Genomic DNA, 21791 nt, shown 5'->3' with positions numbered 1-21791 from the left:
AATAAACTTAGCACACACTAATGTGTTTGTTATATGCAAATATTTGTGGGTGGAGGAGGAGGAGGGTTTTTTTCCTAGCATTCTTTTCATGACAGTATGAATAATGACTATTATATCAGCTGAAAAGTTTCCTCTCTCTATCAGAACAACAAGAAGTCTTGTGGCACCTTACAGATATCTGTTAGTCTATAAGGTGCCACAAGACTTCTTGTTGTTCTCGAAGCTACAGACTAACACGGCTACTTCTCTGATATTTATCTCTATCAGGTGACTTTACAGGCAGAAGTGGCTTCAACCAGCTCAATATGCTTGCATCCTACAGCTTAGCTGCAGTGGATAAACTGGCGAAGTTGCAAAAAAATTAAAAGCCCCCCCGCCATACCACTCAGAAAACCCAAGGGCACTGTATTGTAAAATCTCAACATTTTCGGCACAATGGTCCCAAATTCTGTATTGTTTTTAAATATACTATAGATTTTTAAAAATCATCTTGTTTTAAGCATTTTGCATGGTAACAAAAGAGGCTAGCAGATGTTTTTTTATGTAAGGAGACCTAGGCTTTCCCTCTTTGTCATTTTTCAGTGTCACGAAATTTCATCAATTTCCCCTCTCTGTGGCTCTCTGCAGAGCCACCACAGGGGTGGGAGGCGGCAATTTGATGAACATGCACCAGCTGAAGCTCAAGCAGAGAGGCTGCCTGAGTCTCAGCAGGTGTGGGTTTGCCAATTTCCCCTTGCAATGGCTCTGCAAAGAATGACCCTGGAGGAAAATTGATGACACCACGCCAGTTGGGGCTCAGGCAGCAAGCAATCAATTCAGCTAAAAAAGGGGGTGTGCCATGGAATTGTTTGACTCATTGAAGTATGCCATGTTACTGAAAAGGCTGGGAACCCGTTTAAGAGAGAAGGACAACTTTCTTCATTATAGATAGCATTCAAATTGGTCAAGTTCCAGTTAATTTGTGTAAAGTTTTCATTGCTTTTTTATTACAGGTTTTCAATTCATTTGACTGCTCATAATATCCCAAAATAATCAAATCTGATTAAAAATATATCCATGGTTTTCAAAATCTACAGTGTTTCTTCAACCATCTGTACTAAGAGCACTATTATAGTCCCTCACCTTCATGAGCATGCTGACTTTATTAAATTAAATTTAAATTCTTAAATTACTACAAATGAGTTCTTTTTTTGGTTAAATAGTACAGCAACCACCTACTTAACACCTGCTACATAACTTGACTCCGTTTCCCTTTTGTATACATATAATGAAATATAAAGTAATTAAGACACTTGTTAGGTCCTATAGCCATTGTGCAAATGGTATCCATAAGCAGTCTGCTGAGTCCTTTATGGTACATCATCATCAAATTTATGATACACTTATTAATTCTACAGAGCAAACAACAGAAGATTAAGTGAGTCTCAAACTCAGCTTCAGGGCTTTGCCTTTTCATTAGTTAAAGCTAAAATGCAATGCAAGATTTACAGAACCCTTTTTGTTTAAAAAAAAAAAAAAAAGAAAAAGATGCCCAAGTTTGTATGGTCAAGACTGCTTGATCATGCAAGAAAAATACATTCTGCTAATGCAAAAATGTATTGTACAAAAGCAGAATTTACATGTAGGTCAAAACCATTTTTATGAATATATAATACAGAAAAAAATGTCCTGGGAGAACAGCTTGAAGGTTAATTCTAAATCCCCCAAATCTTCCCCAGATAGGCTTAAATGGGAATCTTCACTTCACTTCACTATCTGTTTCACACCCTGCACTGAAGCATGAAAAGCAGTAGGCAGCTTAACTTGCTCTCCAGCTCTTTTCATCCTTACTTTATGCTGTTTCAGTAGAAAAGGAAGAAGCATCAACATTCCTCCATCATGCACAATCCACCACACATCAATGTTGCCTTCATTGTAACGTTCATGATTGCTGGGGTAGAAAGACACATTTTTGGGCACCAACAGAGCCAGATGGGCAGCAGTTGTACAACGCACAGTATCTGTAGGGAAGGGGAAGAAACCAACAGTCACCTCTCTATGTTGTCACGTTATTCAGTGAGCAAGTGCCACTAACCCATAATATCCCCATTCACATTAAACACAGATATGTATTCACTCCTTTTGTGTAACTATACCACTTATTAACCGAAAAGATTATGTGTATGAAAAACTATTTGTAATGGCTCAGAGACTTACACCAGTCAATAGGTGCCATGATTTTCCTAGTGTTCTTTTGTTACTATTAATACAAACAATAAGGAAGGAATGCTGACCTTGCAGAATAAACCTATTCCATCAAAAGTACAGTGTGCACAGAATAAACCACAGAACTTGATTCCAGATATCTAACAAGATAATATATTACAACTAACCTATAAATGTCTTCCAGGCTCTTGCATCTTCACTTTGTCTCCAGCCGTATGGCCATCCCAAAACCACAGTGTTGTGTTTCATGCCACCTAGTCCACAAGACTGTATTAAGTGGGCAATTCCTTCTCGAACCTTAGTGGCTACAACTACTTGACAAAATCCTTTTACTTTCTCAATTTCAATCATGTTTTTGATCGTCTGGAAGAGAGGCAAGGAGGGAAAGTTATGGGGTACCCCATTAAAAGGGGTACCCCATATATCCACCATATCTGATGAATGTTCATGGTATAATTTGCATATATTCATCCAGAACAAAATTTTACTGTCCTATTTTGAATAATGAAAGGCAGTAGAATCATATGTGGTATAAAGGTTGTATATGTTAAGGCTTTATAACAAGGCTGCAAGATATAAACAGAACAATAATTTCATGCTTAGCAAGCTCTTATCCCACAGATACTTAAAAATGGAAAACTATTTCATGTATGTCCCATCTTTTGGAGGGCTACTGAGGGTGGCATGGCCTTGGAATGTCATGATATGCTGTGACTAAACAGGTGTAAATGACTAAGCATTAGGAAGGGTTCTCTGTGTCTTCTACCTTTCCATCAAATAAGCAAAATACAATAAACTGACAGCTACAGTGAGCAGTTCAGGAAATTATAGAACACTTCTGTGAATAGTCGACATCATAAAACTTTATTTGTCCATGACAATTTGTCCCGTTAAAGGAGTTACAGATGCACACATATCAGATGTACAACAAAATGCAGCAGCAGCCATGACGTGCTTTTTACATCTTTACATGCCAAGTCAGTGGCATACTTACGCGTGTCCTTAAGCACTATGGTCAACAGGCAGTCTACTTACTACGCTTGTGTTTAAGAGCTTTGCTTTATCGGAGCCTGCTTTACTTTGCACAAAGTTTACTAAACATTCATGACAATTGTATAAAACTACTATTATATGCCAGTGTGTACAGCACACACCTGTTCAGCAGCTTGGGCCTCTCCATAACTCTCGAGGAAATTTCCTTGGATCACCGTCCCTATGATAGTCAAACCTTTGCCAGCTTTCAGCTGAGAAGCAAATGTTAACAGCCTTGGGTACTTCACATGCAAATCTTCATCTAGTTTTAGAAGCACCAGCAACTGAGGCCTAGAAGAAAAGAAAAAGCCATCAGATTATTCTTGTAAAACTTTTAAAAACATGTTTGCTTCACTAGTTATCTGAATTATGCTGTAATATTAATGCTGATACCAGCAATAGTGAATTACTATCTCAATACCATATACACTTACAGTACAGTCCTCAATATTTTATTTTTTTAGACAAAAAAGATTAGAATCTTCTTTCTTTTGGTTCTGAAGAAAGAATGCTAACAAGCCTAAGAAATCTGCACTAGCATTTTACTTACACTGATTTTCAACAATCTGCCTGCAGGCCTGTCAACGATGGGAAAGGAGGATCAAAGAGGGTAGTTGCCTCTGGGCCTGGGCTTTTGAGGAGGCCCAAAACATCAGGCCCCTTTGAAGTGCTGGTAATGCTGCTCCATGCAACTATGCATGCCCAACGCCACAGTCCCAAGTGCCACTGCCCTTGGCTCTGTCCCTTTTGGGAGTGCAGAGTTCAGCCCCCTTCCACGTTGCCTGAGGGCTCAAGTTGGCTGTCAGCCCCTTGTCTGCCTGATACAAAGTACATTGCATAGTACAAGTGTGCAATATGGCTCTATTCTAGGTCTATGCAGATACTGTGTAACAACATGTGGGAATTAAGATTACAATCCAAATGAACAAAAGAATTTCCCCTTCGTCTGACATGTGAGATACATGTAATATCAGTCTGACATTGCCAACATTTGGATTTTCTTTTCCCAACATTCAGCTATGAGTAACAGAACACTATTGTTTAAGGTAGACTTCTATGCCTCATCATAGATGGAAGAACACTCAGCATCCCTATGCATTAGTGCTAGTTGACAGCATAGACTAGATAGGCTTATGCGCTTTAGAGATGAAAGTCATGAAAGAGTGCAAGTTTACCTTTCGGTTCATAAGGATTTCACAGCCTCCTAGGTCTTACAGTTTTCCAGCTGCTTGAATGCAGAACTGAGCTCCCGCAGAGCAAAATTCATATTGCCCATGGCATCTGGCTTTATGCATCTCAAGGACAGAGATCAGAGGGAGAAATCCTTGACCACTAGTCCAGCTTTAAAGCTGGAGCCACATCAGCAACCTCTGTGCCACTATTGCAGAATATTAGGGCCACTGCATCCCTAGCATAATAGATCTTATGTGTCATTCCTCAACTAGCCTATACAAAGCCTAAATCAAGACTCCATCCACATCCAAGACAAGATGTGTAACTCCTCTACTTCTGCAGACCCATATGTCCTCCCACCAGCATGGAGCATGGAATATCTGACATGGGTTGCATGCATGTCACACTAAGAGCTGAAGACTTACTCACATGCATTCACTCCCATTAAAAAGACTGAGTTCTTAAACTTCTCTTGTCTTGTAAAGATAGTACAGTGGATCCCCAACTTACATGGAGGCCATGTTCTTGGCAACCCCTTACAGGTCGAATTTTTGCATAACTCAGGGAGCCAGGAAACTGACCATCACAGCAGTTTCCTGGCTCCCCGAGTTACATGAAAATTCATCTTACCGGTCAGTTTCCGGTCTCCTGTGAGCATGGGAAACTGAAGCCTGGCTTGCAACTCTCCTACTCCCACAGTAAGGCTTGGAGCCCGTAACCAGCCCATCGTCTGGTCCCCAGGGACACGGAAACCACCCCTGTCAGGGGCGGCAGTTGTATTAACCCAAGATATATGCAACTTGAGTGCATGTACCTCAGGGTTTTACTGTAAAGCTCCTTGTCCAGACTCAAGCTAATTCCTTATATGTAAATTGCAGGTATTGTTTTGAATGTTGTACATGCAGTCTTGGGCTCAGCAAAAACTGCATTTTGCATATCCAAGATGCCTACCTCCAGTTCTTGGTGTGGGGAGGCCCTTCTTCCAGTCTTAGCAAAGCGTATCTGGCGGCACTGAGCGACAAACCCCGAATACCATCACCCCATTCCTTTTCTGCCCTGCAAAGAATCACGTTATAGTGAGTACATAATCCGAGATCTGTTGATGAAAAGTGATACACTACAAGCTTTATTATTCAGCATCCTCAGGGAAGCTGGATAAAAAAATGTTCTTGTTATTGGAGCTGGGGCCAGCAGCCCTGTTCTGCCCCTTCCCTCCAACCCAGCCAAGGCAATGGGCACCTGGCCCCACTCTACCCCACAAACCCTGGCTGGGAAGTGGTCAGCTGGCCCTGCAGCAGTGAGACCCTGGACCTGCAGCAGCTGGCCCCCGCCAGACACCAGGCCATGGATGGCAGCCCCAGCTGGGCATGCCAGTAGTCCAAGTGTGCTGATTATTCGAATGTCCAATAACCAGTGTTTTACTGTATATAACAGCTACGTAGTATTATTGCAGGAGTGTTTAACTTCCTTGCTCTTGCATGGAAATCACAATTATTTTACAACAAGTTTGCAGATGTGCTTCACAGCATAATGTTCTCACAGGGCTGAAATGCAAGTTGTATTTCAAGCAAACACAACAGGTGGGGACCATGAAGTCTTCTATTGTAATATGTTCCTCTCTCCTGTCTGCGGTTGAAATTTCCTTGGCATATCATTATGCATGAACTATGCCATGTACAGTACTTCACCATATCACAGGTGAAGATGAAGTCATACAACTGAACTACCAGTCTGAGAGTTGATAACTTCTTTTTTGAACTGCCACCACAAAGCAATTGCAAAAATATTCTGATGAAGAAAAGTTATATCATAGACACAAGGCAAACCTTAGTCATGTGCTGACCCATTAAATGGTAAGTAAGTTCAAGTCTCCCCTTACCCTGCTCCTTCTGAAAACACTTACCCTTGGTATTCAATGTACTTGTAAATCATGCCTGCAATGAGCATAGCCACCAGAGCATAATACCAGGATGAAATGAACATCAATGCAAGACAAATACTCATGCCTAAAAATGATAAGGTCCTGGAAAGGGAAAAAATAGGTATCAGTGAGGACCCGGGGGAAAAAATTAAAAGGTTGAAGTATCAGTTACAAACCTATTGGTTATTTTCTTTCCCTTTTAAAGTTCCTCACCTTCTGTATCTTTTCTCCTGTTTTTTTCTGAACATATGGCAGTGAAAAGCAATCAGTATCCCCTGTCACTACTGTTGTAATTCTCCATTGTGGGGATGACCCTATTGTCACATTAATCACCACAATTCTGCTCCACTCAAATGTGGATTTTCTTCCTGAATCCTTGATTGCCACAGACAGAAAGAAGGAATCAAGCGGCCAGGACTGAGTCCCTCCTGACAGCCCCTTGGCACTGCAGAATCATTGCATCTTCTCAGCCATGCTAAGGTGGCCCAAGAAACTGTTTCAGAAATGAGATACCCGAGTAAGGCCCTCCATGGCTGGCTGCAAAAGCCGCATACAGAAACACCCAACACCTGTGATCTTCAAGAGGAAATGCTCTTAACACCCCCTCTATGAGGAATCTCCTCTTCTCATCTGAAGGGTTAACAACATTCTTTGAAATCCCCTCAAGAAGCCAGAGAATATGGGCTGGAAGGAATACACTGAGTCTTTTGCTTACCAATGATAGTATTTAAATCGAGGTCGCCAGTTTGGAGTTCTAAGAAGTGTTTGTACTGCACATGCCAGATTAACAAATAAGTAGCACATCAAGAAGAACCTGGAGGAGGAACAATTTAGCACAGGTTAGCATTTGCCGTAAACTGTAATGATGGAAAGATTTGAATGTCATGCACTTAACACCAAAACAAGTATCTGTTTTGCCACAAAAGGCTAATGTTGCAATTTGTTACTAAAGATGGGCCTAAGTAGTTAATACAAATTAGGTGTAAAGACAAGAGACTCTTTACAAATAAATCTAACCAATTTCCTTCTGTTCAACTGCTGAGCATCAAACATGATGCAGTTTTCTAAATGGAAGAGTAAACCACCTTTGGCAGAAAAAAAATGTTAATTCACAATGTATTTCAGAGGTATGGCTATATATGTGTTTATTAATATGGATGCCAAGTCATTTGTAGTCCTTAAATAAGAGGAAATTCTGTTCCAGTAACTGTTGTATTTATATCTAAAATAGAGATTCTAAAAGATAATCAAGTTAGCAGATTTCAAAAGCGTGCCATGTATAGCTTTTACCAGTGACTCTTCTTACATGGAGAGAATTGGTGCGACCATGTCCAGGGAAGCTATAAGAATTCCGAGTTCAGCAATTAATGTTGTTAACAGAAGTGCCCATGTTGGCTCTCCATTTGCTTTCCCGTGGCCAAAAACCTGAGCAAAAAAGAGAAGAAACATTATTTATTTGTACTGTCATATCTGATTAATAGCTTAATGTGACACTGTTTACAAATATGTTCAATAACATTCTAAAATACCATCTATTTTCCTATCTTCCACTTCAAAGATAGCATGGAGAAGGGGATTTTTCTATCTTTCATTTAAGGACAAGGACAGAAGTCCAGCTAGCTTCTAATTCAAATTTCTACTCCATTGAGTTTGATGTTGGATCCCTTAATGATGCAAGAAATATTCATCCAAATCCTCCCTTAAATACACACCTATGGGTTTTTGGTTTCTTGCTTTTTCAGACACAGACACCAATTTACAATGGGGGCAGGCAGTGAATAATCTAGTTTTAGAGTGGGGAATCCTTGTCCAATCTTCCTTTCTTCCCCTGCTTTTGACAAAATTAAGCAAGAAGCTAGTCAGAGAAGAGGCAATAGTCATTTGCAATCAGTAGACAGCAACTAAAGGATGAAGATATGGCTGCTGCTTCAACAATGTAACCTAACTGAGGCAGACTCACTGAAGAAGGGATGAGAGATAATTACCGACTCTCCAGGGTCCAGACTGGAGCAATCTCAGCAGTTCCATTTGTCCCAGTCCTCCCCGCAAAAGATCAAAGGGTAGGCAGGGCCAATAGTGGGGCAGGCAGGATTGCAAGCAAGGACTGGGGACTTGAAATGTAGCGGCTTGGATTCACCATAGCCAGCACTTGCACCTCAGTGATCGGGTTTCTGATATCTACCAACTGCCTCTACATATCCCAATTCCCTTCTTCGCCTGAATGGAACCCTATCCCACTGGCTAGGCCACAGGGTTCATTCCTTAATATTTACAAACCCATAGGAAAGGAATGATGTTGTCCTTGGCTATAGCTTGCAGTAGCCGTGGTGCTCCAGTGAGGCTCTGTAAGCCTGCTCCGCAGGTAGAGAAAAATGAGCCTATCACAATGACCCAAGGTGAGGGCCAAGAGAGTGTGCCCACCACTAAGTTCTTGTTCACCGCATCACCATACCTGGAAGAAAGAGAAAGGTTAGCCAGCCCAAAGTTCCACTCTTACACAAGTGTAATCCAGCAAAAAGCATTTTGCCTGACAACCCAAAATTTCCAGCAAATTCACGAGCTGCAATATGGGAAAAAAATGTGACTGAAGGGTCCAGGTGACCTCTTACAACAAGCTGACTGCTAGTGGAAAGAAGTCTACACCCATTTTTCAAGGACAGCCATCTGGCAATTCACTTCTATTTTCAATTATTTAGAACACTTCTTTTGCATCTACACTGCGAGATAAATTTGAACTTCTTAAATTGATTTTGTAATTCTGGAATTTATAAATTCAAATTTGACTATTCTCACCTCCCCACGTGCTCCTCACAAAGGTGACTTACTGCTGCCACACTCAGTTGGGAAACATCAACTGTTGCAGTAGTGCACTGTGCGAATCTATCCCACAATTCTCTCATCCCTGTAGCATTCTGGGTGTGCTCACTGGTCTTTGAGATCATCTTCCCACACTGCACTTTCCTCATTCCCCTCCCATGCTAAGCAAACATCCATTTTTCCCATTGGAAGGGAGGACAAGTAGAGCATCCACAGAGATGGCAAAGAAGTGTACAGAAATCTCTTCTGTAGCTGAATTCTCAACTGGTCATCCACTGAGCGTCCCCCCCCCTCCCGTGATTGCATCTGATCCCTGAAAATAATACAGGGACTCTGAAAAGCTTGACAAAAGAGAAGATGGGAAAGTTTTTGGAAAAAGAGAGTTGCCGAGGGGAGGGTCTGTGGCTTTCTGGTGCACTACAAGGCTTCTGTGAACAGGCTGTGTTCTCAACTGGCCAGTCACTGAATGTCCCCTCTCCCATAAATCCATCCAATCCCTGAAAATAATTGTAATCTTGATTTAAATTAAGCTAATTGGGTTTACAGTGAAGACAGTCACGTGGTAATAGCAAGCTAACTGCCTTAAATTCAAATTTATCTCATAGTATAGATGTAACCTTCTATTGCTTTGTTAAACAAGCACTCATTTCAGTTCAGCTGGTGAAAAGCCACACTTTTTACACTGAAACTAAGCTCGTCTATTTATTTAAGTAACCAGTGACATATAAGTTTTTCTGCCCTGCATTCTTTTTTTTAGCATGCAACAACCACCACGAAGTGTGGAAACTGACTGTACAATCCCAAATACCAGACTCATACAGACTGCTTCAGTGATAACAGACTTTTTCAACCAGATTTTAGCCTCATGTTCCCCTGTTTGTCCACTGCTTGTCCCCTGAGAGAAGGTTGTCTTGTTATGGTTGCTTTCAGAAACGCTGCTTGAAAATTGCAGCATTAAGGTAACTATCATTCCTTAGAAAAACCAGCAGAAATGTAGCACTTCAACCGTTAACAAAATGATTTATTTGGTGGTGAGCTTTTATGGGACATATCTATCTCATCAGATCAATCTCATTGCCAATACAGACTGACATTTGTTAAGTACAGAGGACCAAAAGGAAAGAAAAAATTTTGCAATAAAAATTGACAAATCAAGTACATAGGACTGAAGTAGGTGGCAGAGAGATGAGGGATGTTAAGTGTCCTGCCTGAGATAATTATGAGCATTGACGGAATCAAAGCAGTCCTTGTAGTTTTTCCTTTTGGTCCTCTGTACTTATAAATGTCAGTCTGTCTTGGAAATGTGATTGATCTGATGAGGTGGGTCTGTCCCACAAAAGCTCATCACCAAATAAATCATTTTGTTAGTATTTAAAGTACTACATGTCTGCTGTTTTGTTTTGTTGGAATACAGACTAACATGGCTACCTCTCTGTTACTATCACTCCTTAATTTACAAGGCTGGGAACCTGACGGTAAGAATCACGATTGTCAAACATGACAAAATTCTTCTATTTACAAAAGACAGCTTAGGTTTGACCATGTTCATGTCCTCTTTTTCATTCCTAATTCATAAGTGGGATTTTGGTCACACAAGCATATAAGGGAAACAGAAGACCTTCAGACTAGAAGACCTTAGGCCTCAGCTGGAGTACTGTGTCCAGTTCTGGGCACAGCAGTTCAAGAAAGACATGGAGAAATTAGAGCAGGTCCAGAAAAGAGCGATAAGAATGATTAAAGGTCTAGAGAATGTGACCTATGAAGAAAGGCTGAAAGAATTGGGCTTGTTTAGTTTGGAAAAGAGAAGATTGAGGGGAGACATGATAGTGGTTTTCAGGTATCTAAAAAGGTGTCATAGGGTGCGTCTACACTAGCTGGCTACTTCGAAGCAGCCAGCACAACGTCGAAATAGCACCCGTTGTGTCTACACGCGTTGGGTGCTATTTCGACGTTGAAATCAACGTTAGGTGGCAAGATGTTGAAGTCGCTATTCCCATCGGAAGATGGAAATAGCACCCTACTTCGACATTGAAGTAGGGTGTGTGTAGACGATCCGCATCCCACTACTTCGAAATAGCGGGGTCCTCCATGGTGGCCATCAGCTGAGGGGTTGAGACATTCTGTCCAGCCCCTGCAGGGCTCTACGGTCCCCGCGTGCAGCAGCCTTTAGAGCACCACGGACCTGGATTTCCTGTGGCAGGAAGCTCAGAGCGTGCAGGCAGCAGCACACACACATGCTAGCCCTGCACACTTTCCAGAGGCCTGGCTGCCCGGGGTCACCCTGCCCGCACTCCGGATCACGTCCGGAGTAAGGTGAAGGAGTTGCAGCAGGGGTATGCCTGGGCCCGGGCCTCGGCCAGACAGTCTGGGGCCGCCCCCGCCACTTGCCCCTATTACAGGGAGCTCAGGGCCATCCTGGGCCCCTGGGACACCTCCTCCCCCTTGGCCACCCTGGACACCATGGCCGACGAGCCACAGCAGGCCTTGGAGCTAGAGTCTGGCCCGTAGGCCAGCCCTGCACCCTGAGGCGCACCCGAGGAGCCCCCCCTCAGGACAGCCGAGGAGGAGTCCAGCAGCAAGGAGGGGGGGCTCTTCATCGACCTCCCCTCCTGGAGCACCAGCCGGGCATCTGCCCACCGGGCTTCCCCCAACCACGGCAATGGACGGTCAGGTACGTACCCCATAGAGCACACCCCCATGGGCCACAGGGCGGGGGCACCAGACATGACCGGGAGCCTCATGCACCCCCAGCGGACCCCATCCTGCAAACGCCAAGCCACAGTACGGTCCCAGGACGGCGGCACAGCCATAAGCGCCAGTCAACACCCAGACCCATGGACAGCACTCAGCCTTAACCCTGGGGGCGGGAAGACAATGCCATGGCGACAGCCAACAGGGACATCACACCCACTGCTGGGGATGGAGACCCAGCACCCAAGAGGGGGCGGGGGGAACAGCCCACGGGCCAGGGCACTGTACTAACAGCCTTCCCCTCCCTCTCTCCCTCTCTCCAGCTGCAGCATCCGACGCCCCAGGCAGCCAAGCACCTTCCGTCATCCCCGACAGCCTGCCGGAGATCAGCCACCGCCAGCGCCCAGAGACACCCCCAAGGGCAGCGGGATGGTCCCGCCACCGCCGGACTCTGGAGATGGCCCCTGTGGACCCCCAGGTCCTGGTAGCTCTCCGGCGGCAGACAGAGGTGGCAGAGGAGAGACTCTGCTTTGACCAGTAGTCCACCCAGCAGTGGGCGGCATGGGAGAACTTTATGGGCGTCTTTCAGGCCATAGCCGGGTCGATCTGGGAGGCCGTCGTCCAGCTCTCACCCCCGCTGCCCCCTGGGCCGCCCTCCCCGCTGCTCCACCCGAGGCCCCCCCGCTGCACCGCCTGCTGCCCCACCCACATCGCTGCCTGCTGCCCCCGCCTACCGCCCCACCCGCCTCGCCGCCTGCTGCCCCACCCATCTCGCCACCTGCAAGCTCCACAGAGTCCACTGGGGCTGAAGACCAGCCAGTGGAGGCATGCCAGACGTACTTGCCGGTCCTCCTAGCCCCCAGCTGGCCACGCCAGGGACCGCGGACATGTGGGGGGATGTCGTGAGCCGTACCCACCGGGGGTCGTGCACCTCTACCCCCACCCCGGACTGACGGGCCAATGGTCAAGCTGTCCGCCGAGCCCCCATGTATATAGTTGTCCCCCTTTTTGTATATTAGTTGCAGTTTCTGTTGTGAACAAAACAAGTTATCAGGTTTCAGAAAAAAAAAAAAAAAGGTTTCGTGCTTGTTGCGGGGGGTAGTGTGCGGGTGTTGGGGGCAGTGTGCAGGCAGTGCGGGCTGTGTGTGTAGGGGGTCTTCTGGGGAAGGCCAGGGAGGTGCTCAGGGGTCTCCCTGATCGAAGTGGGCCCGCAGTGCCTCACGGACCCGTACCCCCTCATGGTGGGCCTGGCGGCTGGGTGCGGCGGCCGCCTGGGGGAAACCCGTGCCGGCGTCAACTGTCCACCCCTGGACAAAAGCCTCCCCCTTGCTCTCAACAATGTTGTGGAGCGTGCAGCACGCGCCCACAACTTGGGGGATGTTTTGGAGGCTGATGTCCAGTCGGGCAAGGAGGCACCTCCAGTGGCCCTTCAGACGGCCAAATGTCCTCTCCACCACCTGGCGGCGTGGTTCAGGCGGGCATTGAACCGCTCCTGGCTGGCGTTGAGGTGGCCAGTGTACGGGCGCATGAGCCAGAACTGGAGGGGATAGGCCGCATCCGCCACGAGGCAGAGGGGAACAGTGGTGTCCCCCAGAGGGATCTTCCTCTGCGGGATGTAGGTCCCCGCCTCCAGCTGGCGGCACAGGCCCGAGTTCCTAAAAGCACGGGCATCATGTGTGCAGCTGGGCCAGCCCACGTACACGTCCTGGAAGCAGCCCCAAGTGGTAGCCCCTGCGGTTTATGTATCTTCCTCCGCTGTGGTCCGGGGTGTGGATGGGGATGCGGGTCCCATCCAGGGCCCCAAAGCACTTGGGGAACCCCATCTAGGCGAATCCGGTGACGGCTGTGTCCAGGTCCCCGAGTCGGATGACCCTCTGGAGCATCATGGCATTCAGCGCACGGACCACCTGTAGGGAGGGAACATAGGCGCCCATGAGGCTGTGCAGTGTGCCCCAGGGCCCTTCCCCCAGGCCCCCCTCCCAGGCACCTCCCCGGGTACCCCACCCACCCTGCCCCCCCCGGTACCCCTTCCTTCCCAGCCCCATACCCAGCCCCTCCTTCCCAACCCGACACCCGGCCCCTCCTGCCCCCCAGTGGGTGCATGCCCAGGCCTCCTTACTTCCATGATGACGGTCCTGACCGTGGCCTTTCCCACTCCAAACTGGTGTCCCACGGAGCGATAGCTGTCTGGAATGGCCAACTTCCAGACGGCTATTACGACCCTTCTCTTGACGGGGAGGGCGCACTGCATCCAGGTGTCGTGGTGCCTCAGTGCTGGGGTGAGCCACTGGCAGAGCTCGAGAAAGGTCTGCCAGCGCATGCGGAAGTTCCGGATCCACATATCATCATCCCACTCCCACATGATGAGCTGCTCCCACCAATTGGAGCTGGTGGGGTAGCTCCAGAGGCGGGGGAGCAGCCGGTAGGGGAGGAAGAGGGGAGCCCAGTGGTCAGGGGCGTCCCAGTCTGCCTCCGGGGAGGGCTCCTCTGGCAGGAACCACTGGGCGGCCTCCCGGGCAGCACCTAGCAGGGCGCTTGCCCCTTGGATGACTACCTGGAGGCCCTCCTCTTCCTGCTGCTGCTGCTGCTGGGTGTCCATATCTGCTGTGACTTGGTCTGCGAGAGAGGGGCTACTGCTCTGCAGACTTTGTGCTGTGCAGGCCGGGCGTGTCTGGGAGGGGCCCTTTCAAGGAGCAGCTTGCTGTTGCCCTGGAAGGGCTAGTCCAGCCTGTGACCCGGTCCATGGGCTTTCCTGGCCCTTATTTTGAAAGAGGGTGCTTGTGTGTGTGGACACTCCGCGTTTCCTTCCAGGGTGGCTCCTTTCGATGTTCCCTGTCGCTACTTTGACGTTGAACATCGACAGCACCAGCCCTCGAGGACGTGTAGAAGATACGCGTCGAAGTAGCCTACTTTGATGTTCTTACTTCGAAATAGGCTACTTCAACGTAGTGTGCTAGTGTAGTCGTAGCCATAAGGAGGAGGGAGAGAACTTGTTCTTTTTGGCTTCTGTGAATAGAACAAGTGGCAATGGACTTAAACTGCAGCAAGGGAGGTTTAGGTTGGACATTAGGAAAACGTTTCTAACTGTCAGGTGGTCAAACAGTGGAATAAATTGCCAAGGGAGGTTGTGGAATCTCCATCGATGGAGATATTTAAGAACAGGTTAGACAGATGTCTGTCAGGGATGGTTTAGATAGTACTTGGTTCTGCCATTAGGGCAGGGGGCTGGACTCGATGGCCTCTCGAGGTCCCTTCCAGTCCTAGTATTCTATGATTCTGTGAAATGCCCGTACGTGAGCTACGTCACATGTGAGTAGACATGATCACGTGCTAAGTAAGGCTATGTCTACATTACAAGATAAATTCGAATTTAAGGCAGTTAGCTCAATATTATCACGTGACTGTCTTCACTTTAAATACCATTAGCTCAATTTAAGGATCAGTAATAGTGAGATTACAATATCATCGATACCCGACAGGTATAGTGTCAAGTTCGAATTCAAAAGTTCAATTAAAGGTCGGTGTGCAAGTGCCACAACTTAAAATTGAATTTATTAGCCTCCAGAGGTTTCCTGTATGTACCCCACAATTCCCCTCAGTGCTCCGCTCTAGCCGCTGCTCTGCAGGTGCACTGGAATTACGTAACAGGGACACCATGAATTTCAAAGCAGGAGCAGCAAGCCTGTGGCTGTGGGCTCACGTTTGTATGAGAGCCTGAGAAATGTCTTTCGTTCTTTGCTATTAGCACTGTGTGCACATGTACCCATTACAAATATCCCTGCAGGGAGTACGTGGTTCTGTCTCTACAATTGTTACTTTTTTCTGTGCTGCCTGGTGCCAGCCACTGCCCCACGAGGCAGTAAGGCTGTAGTGGGAGTTGTACTTGCATAAGAAGCTGAGAAACTTCTCAGCAGTTTACATTTGTGCACAAACCCTCTTCCTCCCCACCAGCCCAGGTGCCACTCAGTTGGGGTCTTTCTTGCACTCAGCCACATCATGAGGGTAGCCCCCGACCCAATACAAGGATGTGCCTGCTGTTCGGTGCTGACCAAGCTGCCAGGCAGAACCATGTCCTTGTTTGCTTGCGTTTAGGGGTCCAAGGGGAGGAAAGAATTTTGGGGACTTGCAGCCACTGGTCGGGAAAGTCTCCCCTGGCAGCTAAGATACTTGAGGGTTTGCTGCCACTGGAGGGAAGTCTCCCCTGGAGGCTAAGATAATTGGGGAGACTACTTCAACTGGCCAATCACTGAACCCCCAACGTCCCCTGCAAGGGACTAGTGGTGCTTGCAGCCACCAGGGGGAAGTGTTTCCCTGCGGCTAAGATTTTTGGGGGCTTGCTGCTGCCAGAGGAAATTCTTCCCCAGTGCTAAGATAGTCGGGGAGACTACTTCAACAGACCAGAGCACCCCTCCTCCCCTGCCAAAAATATTTCAGGGGCTTGCTGTCCATTGCAGACACCTGCTGCTTTTACACTTCTGTTATAAATCTTTTTCCTAACATTTCCTATCTGTCTTCATGCTTTGACCCCCAAAAACACAGGCAGGAGGAACAGCTGAGATTCCTGTTTCCGTTATAAGCTTCACTACCATCCCCCATGTTGGCAATGTCTGTGTAGTGAAAAGGAAAGTCAAAAAAAATTTTGTAGACTTTTCTATCCTCTTTCTTCTAACTTTGAGAATACAGTCGGGGTCCTTGTATTATTTTCAGGGATCGGCTCCAATCATGGGAGGGGTGACACTCAGTGGATGGCCAGTTGAGTATTCAGCTGGAGAACAGACTTCTATACACTTCTTTGCCACCTCTGTGGATGCCCTACTTTTCCTTCCTTCCAGTGGGAAAAATGGATGTTTGCTCATGAGCTCCTTCTACGGGCAGAAGTGCAGAAACTTCTTACATTAGGGGCAATAGAACCCATACCCAATAAACACAGGGGCCGGGTTTTTATGCCAACTATTTCCTGACAGCCAAGAAATCAGAGGGACAGAGACCTATCTTAGATCTCAGGGAACTGAACAGATTCATTCTCAATACAAAATTCAAGATGGTAACTTTGCAGGCTATCATTCCGGCACTAGATGAGGGGGATTGGACGCTTATTTTCATGTGACCATTCACCCATCCCACAGGACGTTCCTTCCTTTTATGTTGGGTCAGGAGGGTTGTGCTGCGCGCTCTCTCCTCAGCCCAGTGACGTCCCCGGCTGCTCCTTTGCATGTGTGGCACCCAGGGTGGGGCGGCGGGGGGGAAACACTACTCTGTAAAGCATTCCAATCTGCAGCACAGGGATGCGCTGACACCTACGAGAAGCACTTGCAGGGAACACTCAAAGAAGAAAAACAATTTCTTGGGACAAAAAAGAGCTGAATTCATCACATAATTCATTTACAAGGAAAAATGTCAGCAAGTCTAGTAGTAAGGAGGCTGACAGGGAGAAGAGGGGAGCAAAGGGGAAGTTACGTGTTCAAATAAAATCACTGGATTTTGGATTTTCCAGAAAGTTATCTGTAATGTCAAGAAAATGACATTTGACCTGAGTATCCCTTGGAACTAAAAAATATAACATGATGCAAAACAAAATAGGTAAAATATTCCTCTGAAGACCCTACACTGCTAGAGACTAGAGGGAGCAATCACACAGGCCAGTCTACACTACAGTGATATTTCAAAAGAAGATTTGCCGGACAAGATCGTCCAAAAAAAAACTTCTTTTGAAAGTGTGTGTTCACACACAAAGAAGCAGACTGAAAGATTAATCTGCTCTTTTGATAGAAAGCAGCTGCACAGACCCTCATTTCAAAAGAACAGGCCAGAGATCAAAAAATCCGGTGCCATGAGGACTGCTCTTTCAAAAAAAGGGCCCCCAGAACATTTACATATGTTTTTCTCTGAAACAATCTTTCGGAAAAAGGTGCTCTTCCTGATCCAGCAGCAGAAGAGGGCTTCCAGAAGAAAAGCCATGTTCTTTTGATTTTGGCTTAAAAGACTGCATTGCACGTGTAGATGCTCTGCATGTTCTTTCAAGAAAGTGATTGATTTTCTGAAAGAACTTGCTAGCATAGACCCAGCCACAGAGAAAAGGGAAGTGCAGAAACCATTCTTCCACAGTATCCTTTACATTTTGAATGTAGACATGCCTAAGTCATGCTCTAGTCAGGGGTGAAGACATTCATTCACTGGACAAAGGCAGAGCACAACCTCCCCTAACATGTTTTATGTAAAACATTCATTCATTACTTACTTATCTTTAAGAACAACACCTTCTATACAGGCTCCAAATAGCAATACACTGCTAAAGTCTTGAGTATGGAGTATGTCAAGGAAGATAACTATATTTAGACATGGTACATAAATGCAATAATATTGAACATCATTAAAGTTCAATATTTGTGCCATGTTAATGGTTATGATACAATATAAATGTTATGGTCACTTGAGTTATGTGGACAGTGAGTTGTTAACATCACCAAATGTGTATTTGTATTTTAAATAATTAGGAGACAAATATAAGTAAACTGTTGTTCAAAAATTCGAAATTTAAGAAAGACTGGTTCATAGTTAATGTTTTCAATAAAATTAGTTTTACATTTTGATACTCCCTCATGGGAGCTGAAAGCCCTAAAAAAATTGCTTTGAAAGTTTATTAATAGACCAAGTGAAGTTTAAGCCAGTGACCATGTCCCAAACAGAAGAGTGCCATTCTGGTAGGAAGTGACTCAGCAAAAGTGTAGCTTTGTGTAGATCAATAACTCATTTGGACACTTTGACAAACCCCTGGGACTCTGGATGGCGACAGGATAGAGTGGGCCAAGATCACCTTATCTTTGCCTCCATGCTCCCCTGGAACAGTAAAACTAGGGAAGGACTGTGACCCACTGCATACAGTTTGGCTGGGATGCCCTCCAGATGACTGACCCTTCAGAAAATAAACGTCCATTGCCTGATCACAAGGCCATCTGGTCACCAAAGTGTTCAGTTATATCAACGTACAAACAGCTTGGCTTAACAGGGAAATCCTTAGTCAGCTTAACTTCAAAAAGGACGTGTACAAGAAATGGAAACATGGACAATTGACTAAGGAGGTGTATAAACATATGGCTGGAGAATGCCAGGCAGTAATCATGACAACAAAAACACAGTTGGAACTGCAGCTGGCAAGGTATGTGAAGGGTAACAAGAAGGGTTTCTACAGGCATGTTAACAATAAGTGGATTATCAGAGAAGGTATGGGGCTGTTACGGGATAAGAGAGATAACCTAATGACAGGTGATGTAAGAAAAGCTGAAGTACTCAGTGCTTTTATTGCCTCAGTCTTCACACTATGGTGCTAGAAAATGCAGTATGACAGGTGGAGGGCAGCCATCTGTGGGAAAGGAATGAGTTAGGAGCCACCTAGAAAAACTAGATGTACACAAATCCATTGACAGGATTTAATGCACCCAAAGGTATTGAGAGAATTGGCAGACGTCATTGCCAAGTCTTTGGCCATTACCTTTGAAGACTCTTGGAGATCGGGAGAGATCCCGGATGATTGGAAAAAGGCAAACATGGTGCCCATCTTTAAGACAGGAAAGAATGAAAATCCGGGGAACTATAGACTGGTCAGCCTTACCTCAATCCCTGTGAAAATAATGGAGGGAATCCTCAAGGAATCCATTTCGGTGCACTTGGAAGAGGGGAAAGTGATCAAAAGTAGTCAACATGGATTCACCAAGGGCAAGTCGTGCCTGACCAATGTGATTAGCTTCTATGATGAGGTAACAGGCTCTGTGGACATGGGGAAATAAGTGGACGTGATATCCCTTGACTTCAGCAAAGCTTTTGATAGTCTTCCACAACATTCTTGCCCATAAGTTAAGGAAGTATGGATGGATCAATTGACTATAAGATGGACAGAAAGCTGGCTAGATGGTTGGGCCCAACAGGTAGTGGTCAACGGCTCAATATCTGGACGGCAATCGGTTTCAAGCGGAGAGCCACAAAGCTCAGTTCCGGGGCTGGTGTTGTTCAACATCTTTATTAATGATCTGGATGAGGAACTGGACTGCACCCCCAGCAAGTTTGCAGATGACACAAAGCTAAGGGGAGAGGTAGATACGTTGGAGGTTACAGATATGATCCAGAGTGACCTGGATAAATTGGAGGACTGGGCCAAAAGGTATCTGATGCAGTTCAACAAGGAGATGTGTAGAGTCCTGCAGTTGGGACAGAAGAATCCCAAGCATTGTTACATGCTGGGGACTGCCTGGCTAAGCAGCAGTACAACAGAAAGGGACCTAGGGATTATGGTGGATGAAAGGCTGGATATGAGTAAAGAGTGCACCCTTGTAGCCAGGAAGGCTAATGGCATATTAAGGTGCATTAGGAGGAGCTTTTCGAGCAGATCTAGAGAAGTGGTTGTTCCACTCTATTCAGCACTGGTGAGGCCACATCTGGGATACTGTGTCCAGTTTTGGGCTCCCCAGTATAAAAAGGATGTCAATGTGCTGGAGCAGGCTCAGCGGCAGCCAACATAAATGATTAAGGGGCTGGAGCACATGATCTATGAGGACATGCTGAGTGATTTGGGCTTGTTTAGTTTACAGAAGAGAAGACTGAAGGGTGATTTAATAGCTCTAAAGAGTACGGTGAGAAACTGTTCACAGTGGTGTCAGATAGCAGAAGAAGGAGCAATGGTCTGAAGTTACAGAGGGAGAAGTGTAGGTTGGATATTAGGAAAAACTACTTCACCAGGAGGGCAGTGAAGCAGTGGAATACGTTGCCTAGAGAGGTGGTGGATTCTCCATGCCTAGAGGTTTTTAAGTCCTGGCTTGACAAGATCCTGGCTGGGATGACTTAGTTGGGATTGGTCCTGCTTGAAGCAGGGGGCTGGACTAGATGACCTCCTGAGGTCCTTTCCAGCCCTACGATTCTATGAACTTCTGTCCCACACGGAAGTAGGAGTGTAACATGGAGTACAATATCCTTTGGATAACAAAGGACTCAATCATGATACAGTTTGGCGGAAGTGGGGAGATGACAAGTTTATTCCCAATGCACATTACAGGTCATGTGCCAACTTGTTCATGCACAGTTTGCAGAAGAACTTGTTAGCAGGATAGCAGCAGCAAATTTTAGGAGGGTCTAGTTTATATTGATCCTTTCATTGCAACTTCTCATCCCCTCCCCAGTTCCATTTCTTATTTAACAACATAGCTACTACAGCAGAAGCTTGATTATTCAGCCTCCCTGGGGAATAGGGGTAGCCAAATAATCAAAGTTTCCAGTTAGTTGAGTGGGGCCACTGGCTCTGCTTGGCTGACCCTGGTGCAGGAAGGGGCCCAGCCATACTCCTGAGGGCTGGAGGAGGGGGCCACTCCACTGTCACCAACCCAAGCAGTGCAGCTGGACACACAGCAGCCAGCCCTGGCTGGAGAGGAAGGGGGCAGCCCTGTGGCAGGCAGCCTGGCAGATCAGCTTCCCTGAGTGCCGGTTAATAGAATGTCCTGATTATCTGAGTGCCGTACAACAAAGCTTTTATTATACATCTTGCCATCTCCTTATTTGCCTTTCTACACAGACATTCACTTTCAAAATATTAGGCAGAGTATATTGACTTCCTTTACACACACTTAAAAACCTATTTATTTTAAAAGGGACTGTAAGCTACACATTTCTGCATTAAGTCCTTTCCTCATCTTACCAGCTGGAAATGTTTTTAGCTCTCTTTCTGCAAGCCCAAGAAACCACTGGCTGCTAGTCACATTGATTAAAGGAGCAAATAACAGCATCAAGCATAAACAGAGCTAGAAAGGGAAGGAATTTATATATACTCTCAATTAAACCAACACTTTTGTTCTTTCACGGATATATGACATTTGCAGTTAGATTTATAATTGGCCAATAACAGTGCAATTAACAGGAACACAAAAAATAATAATAGTTCAAACAAGTCACCATGTCCTAGAATTCTAGT

At 45.9% G+C, this 21791-nt stretch overlaps 1 protein-coding gene across 3 annotated transcripts in view; it reads right to left on the bottom strand.

The window, feature by feature from the left end:
* Positions 1-21791, bottom strand: part of SLC12A4 (solute carrier family 12 member 4) — a 129294-nt gene that overhangs the window by 13471 nt on the left and 94032 nt on the right. For all 3 annotated transcript variants that reach the window (XM_075009112.1, XM_075009114.1, XM_075009113.1), the window contains 9 exons: positions 18078-18135; positions 8609-8783; positions 7638-7756; positions 7047-7145; positions 6314-6433; positions 5362-5466; positions 3360-3528; positions 2373-2568; positions 1831-2000 (listed from right to left, as the gene is read on the bottom strand). In XM_075009112.1, coding sequence (XP_074865213.1) covers positions 1831-2000; positions 2373-2568; positions 3360-3528; positions 5362-5466; positions 6314-6433; positions 7047-7145; positions 7638-7756; positions 8609-8783; positions 18078-18135 — 1211 coding nt within the window. The remainder of the gene's footprint in view (positions 1-1830; positions 2001-2372; positions 2569-3359; positions 3529-5361; positions 5467-6313; positions 6434-7046; positions 7146-7637; positions 7757-8608; positions 8784-18077; positions 18136-21791) is intronic.

The sequence above is a fragment of the Carettochelys insculpta genome, chromosome 14 (genome assembly GCF_033958435.1).
Source record: "Carettochelys insculpta isolate YL-2023 chromosome 14, ASM3395843v1, whole genome shotgun sequence".
In the NCBI taxonomy this organism is placed as follows: Eukaryota; Metazoa; Chordata; order Testudines; family Carettochelyidae; genus Carettochelys; species Carettochelys insculpta.
Note: the sequence above shows the minus strand (reverse complement) of the source record. Positions and strands in the feature narration are given on the sequence as shown.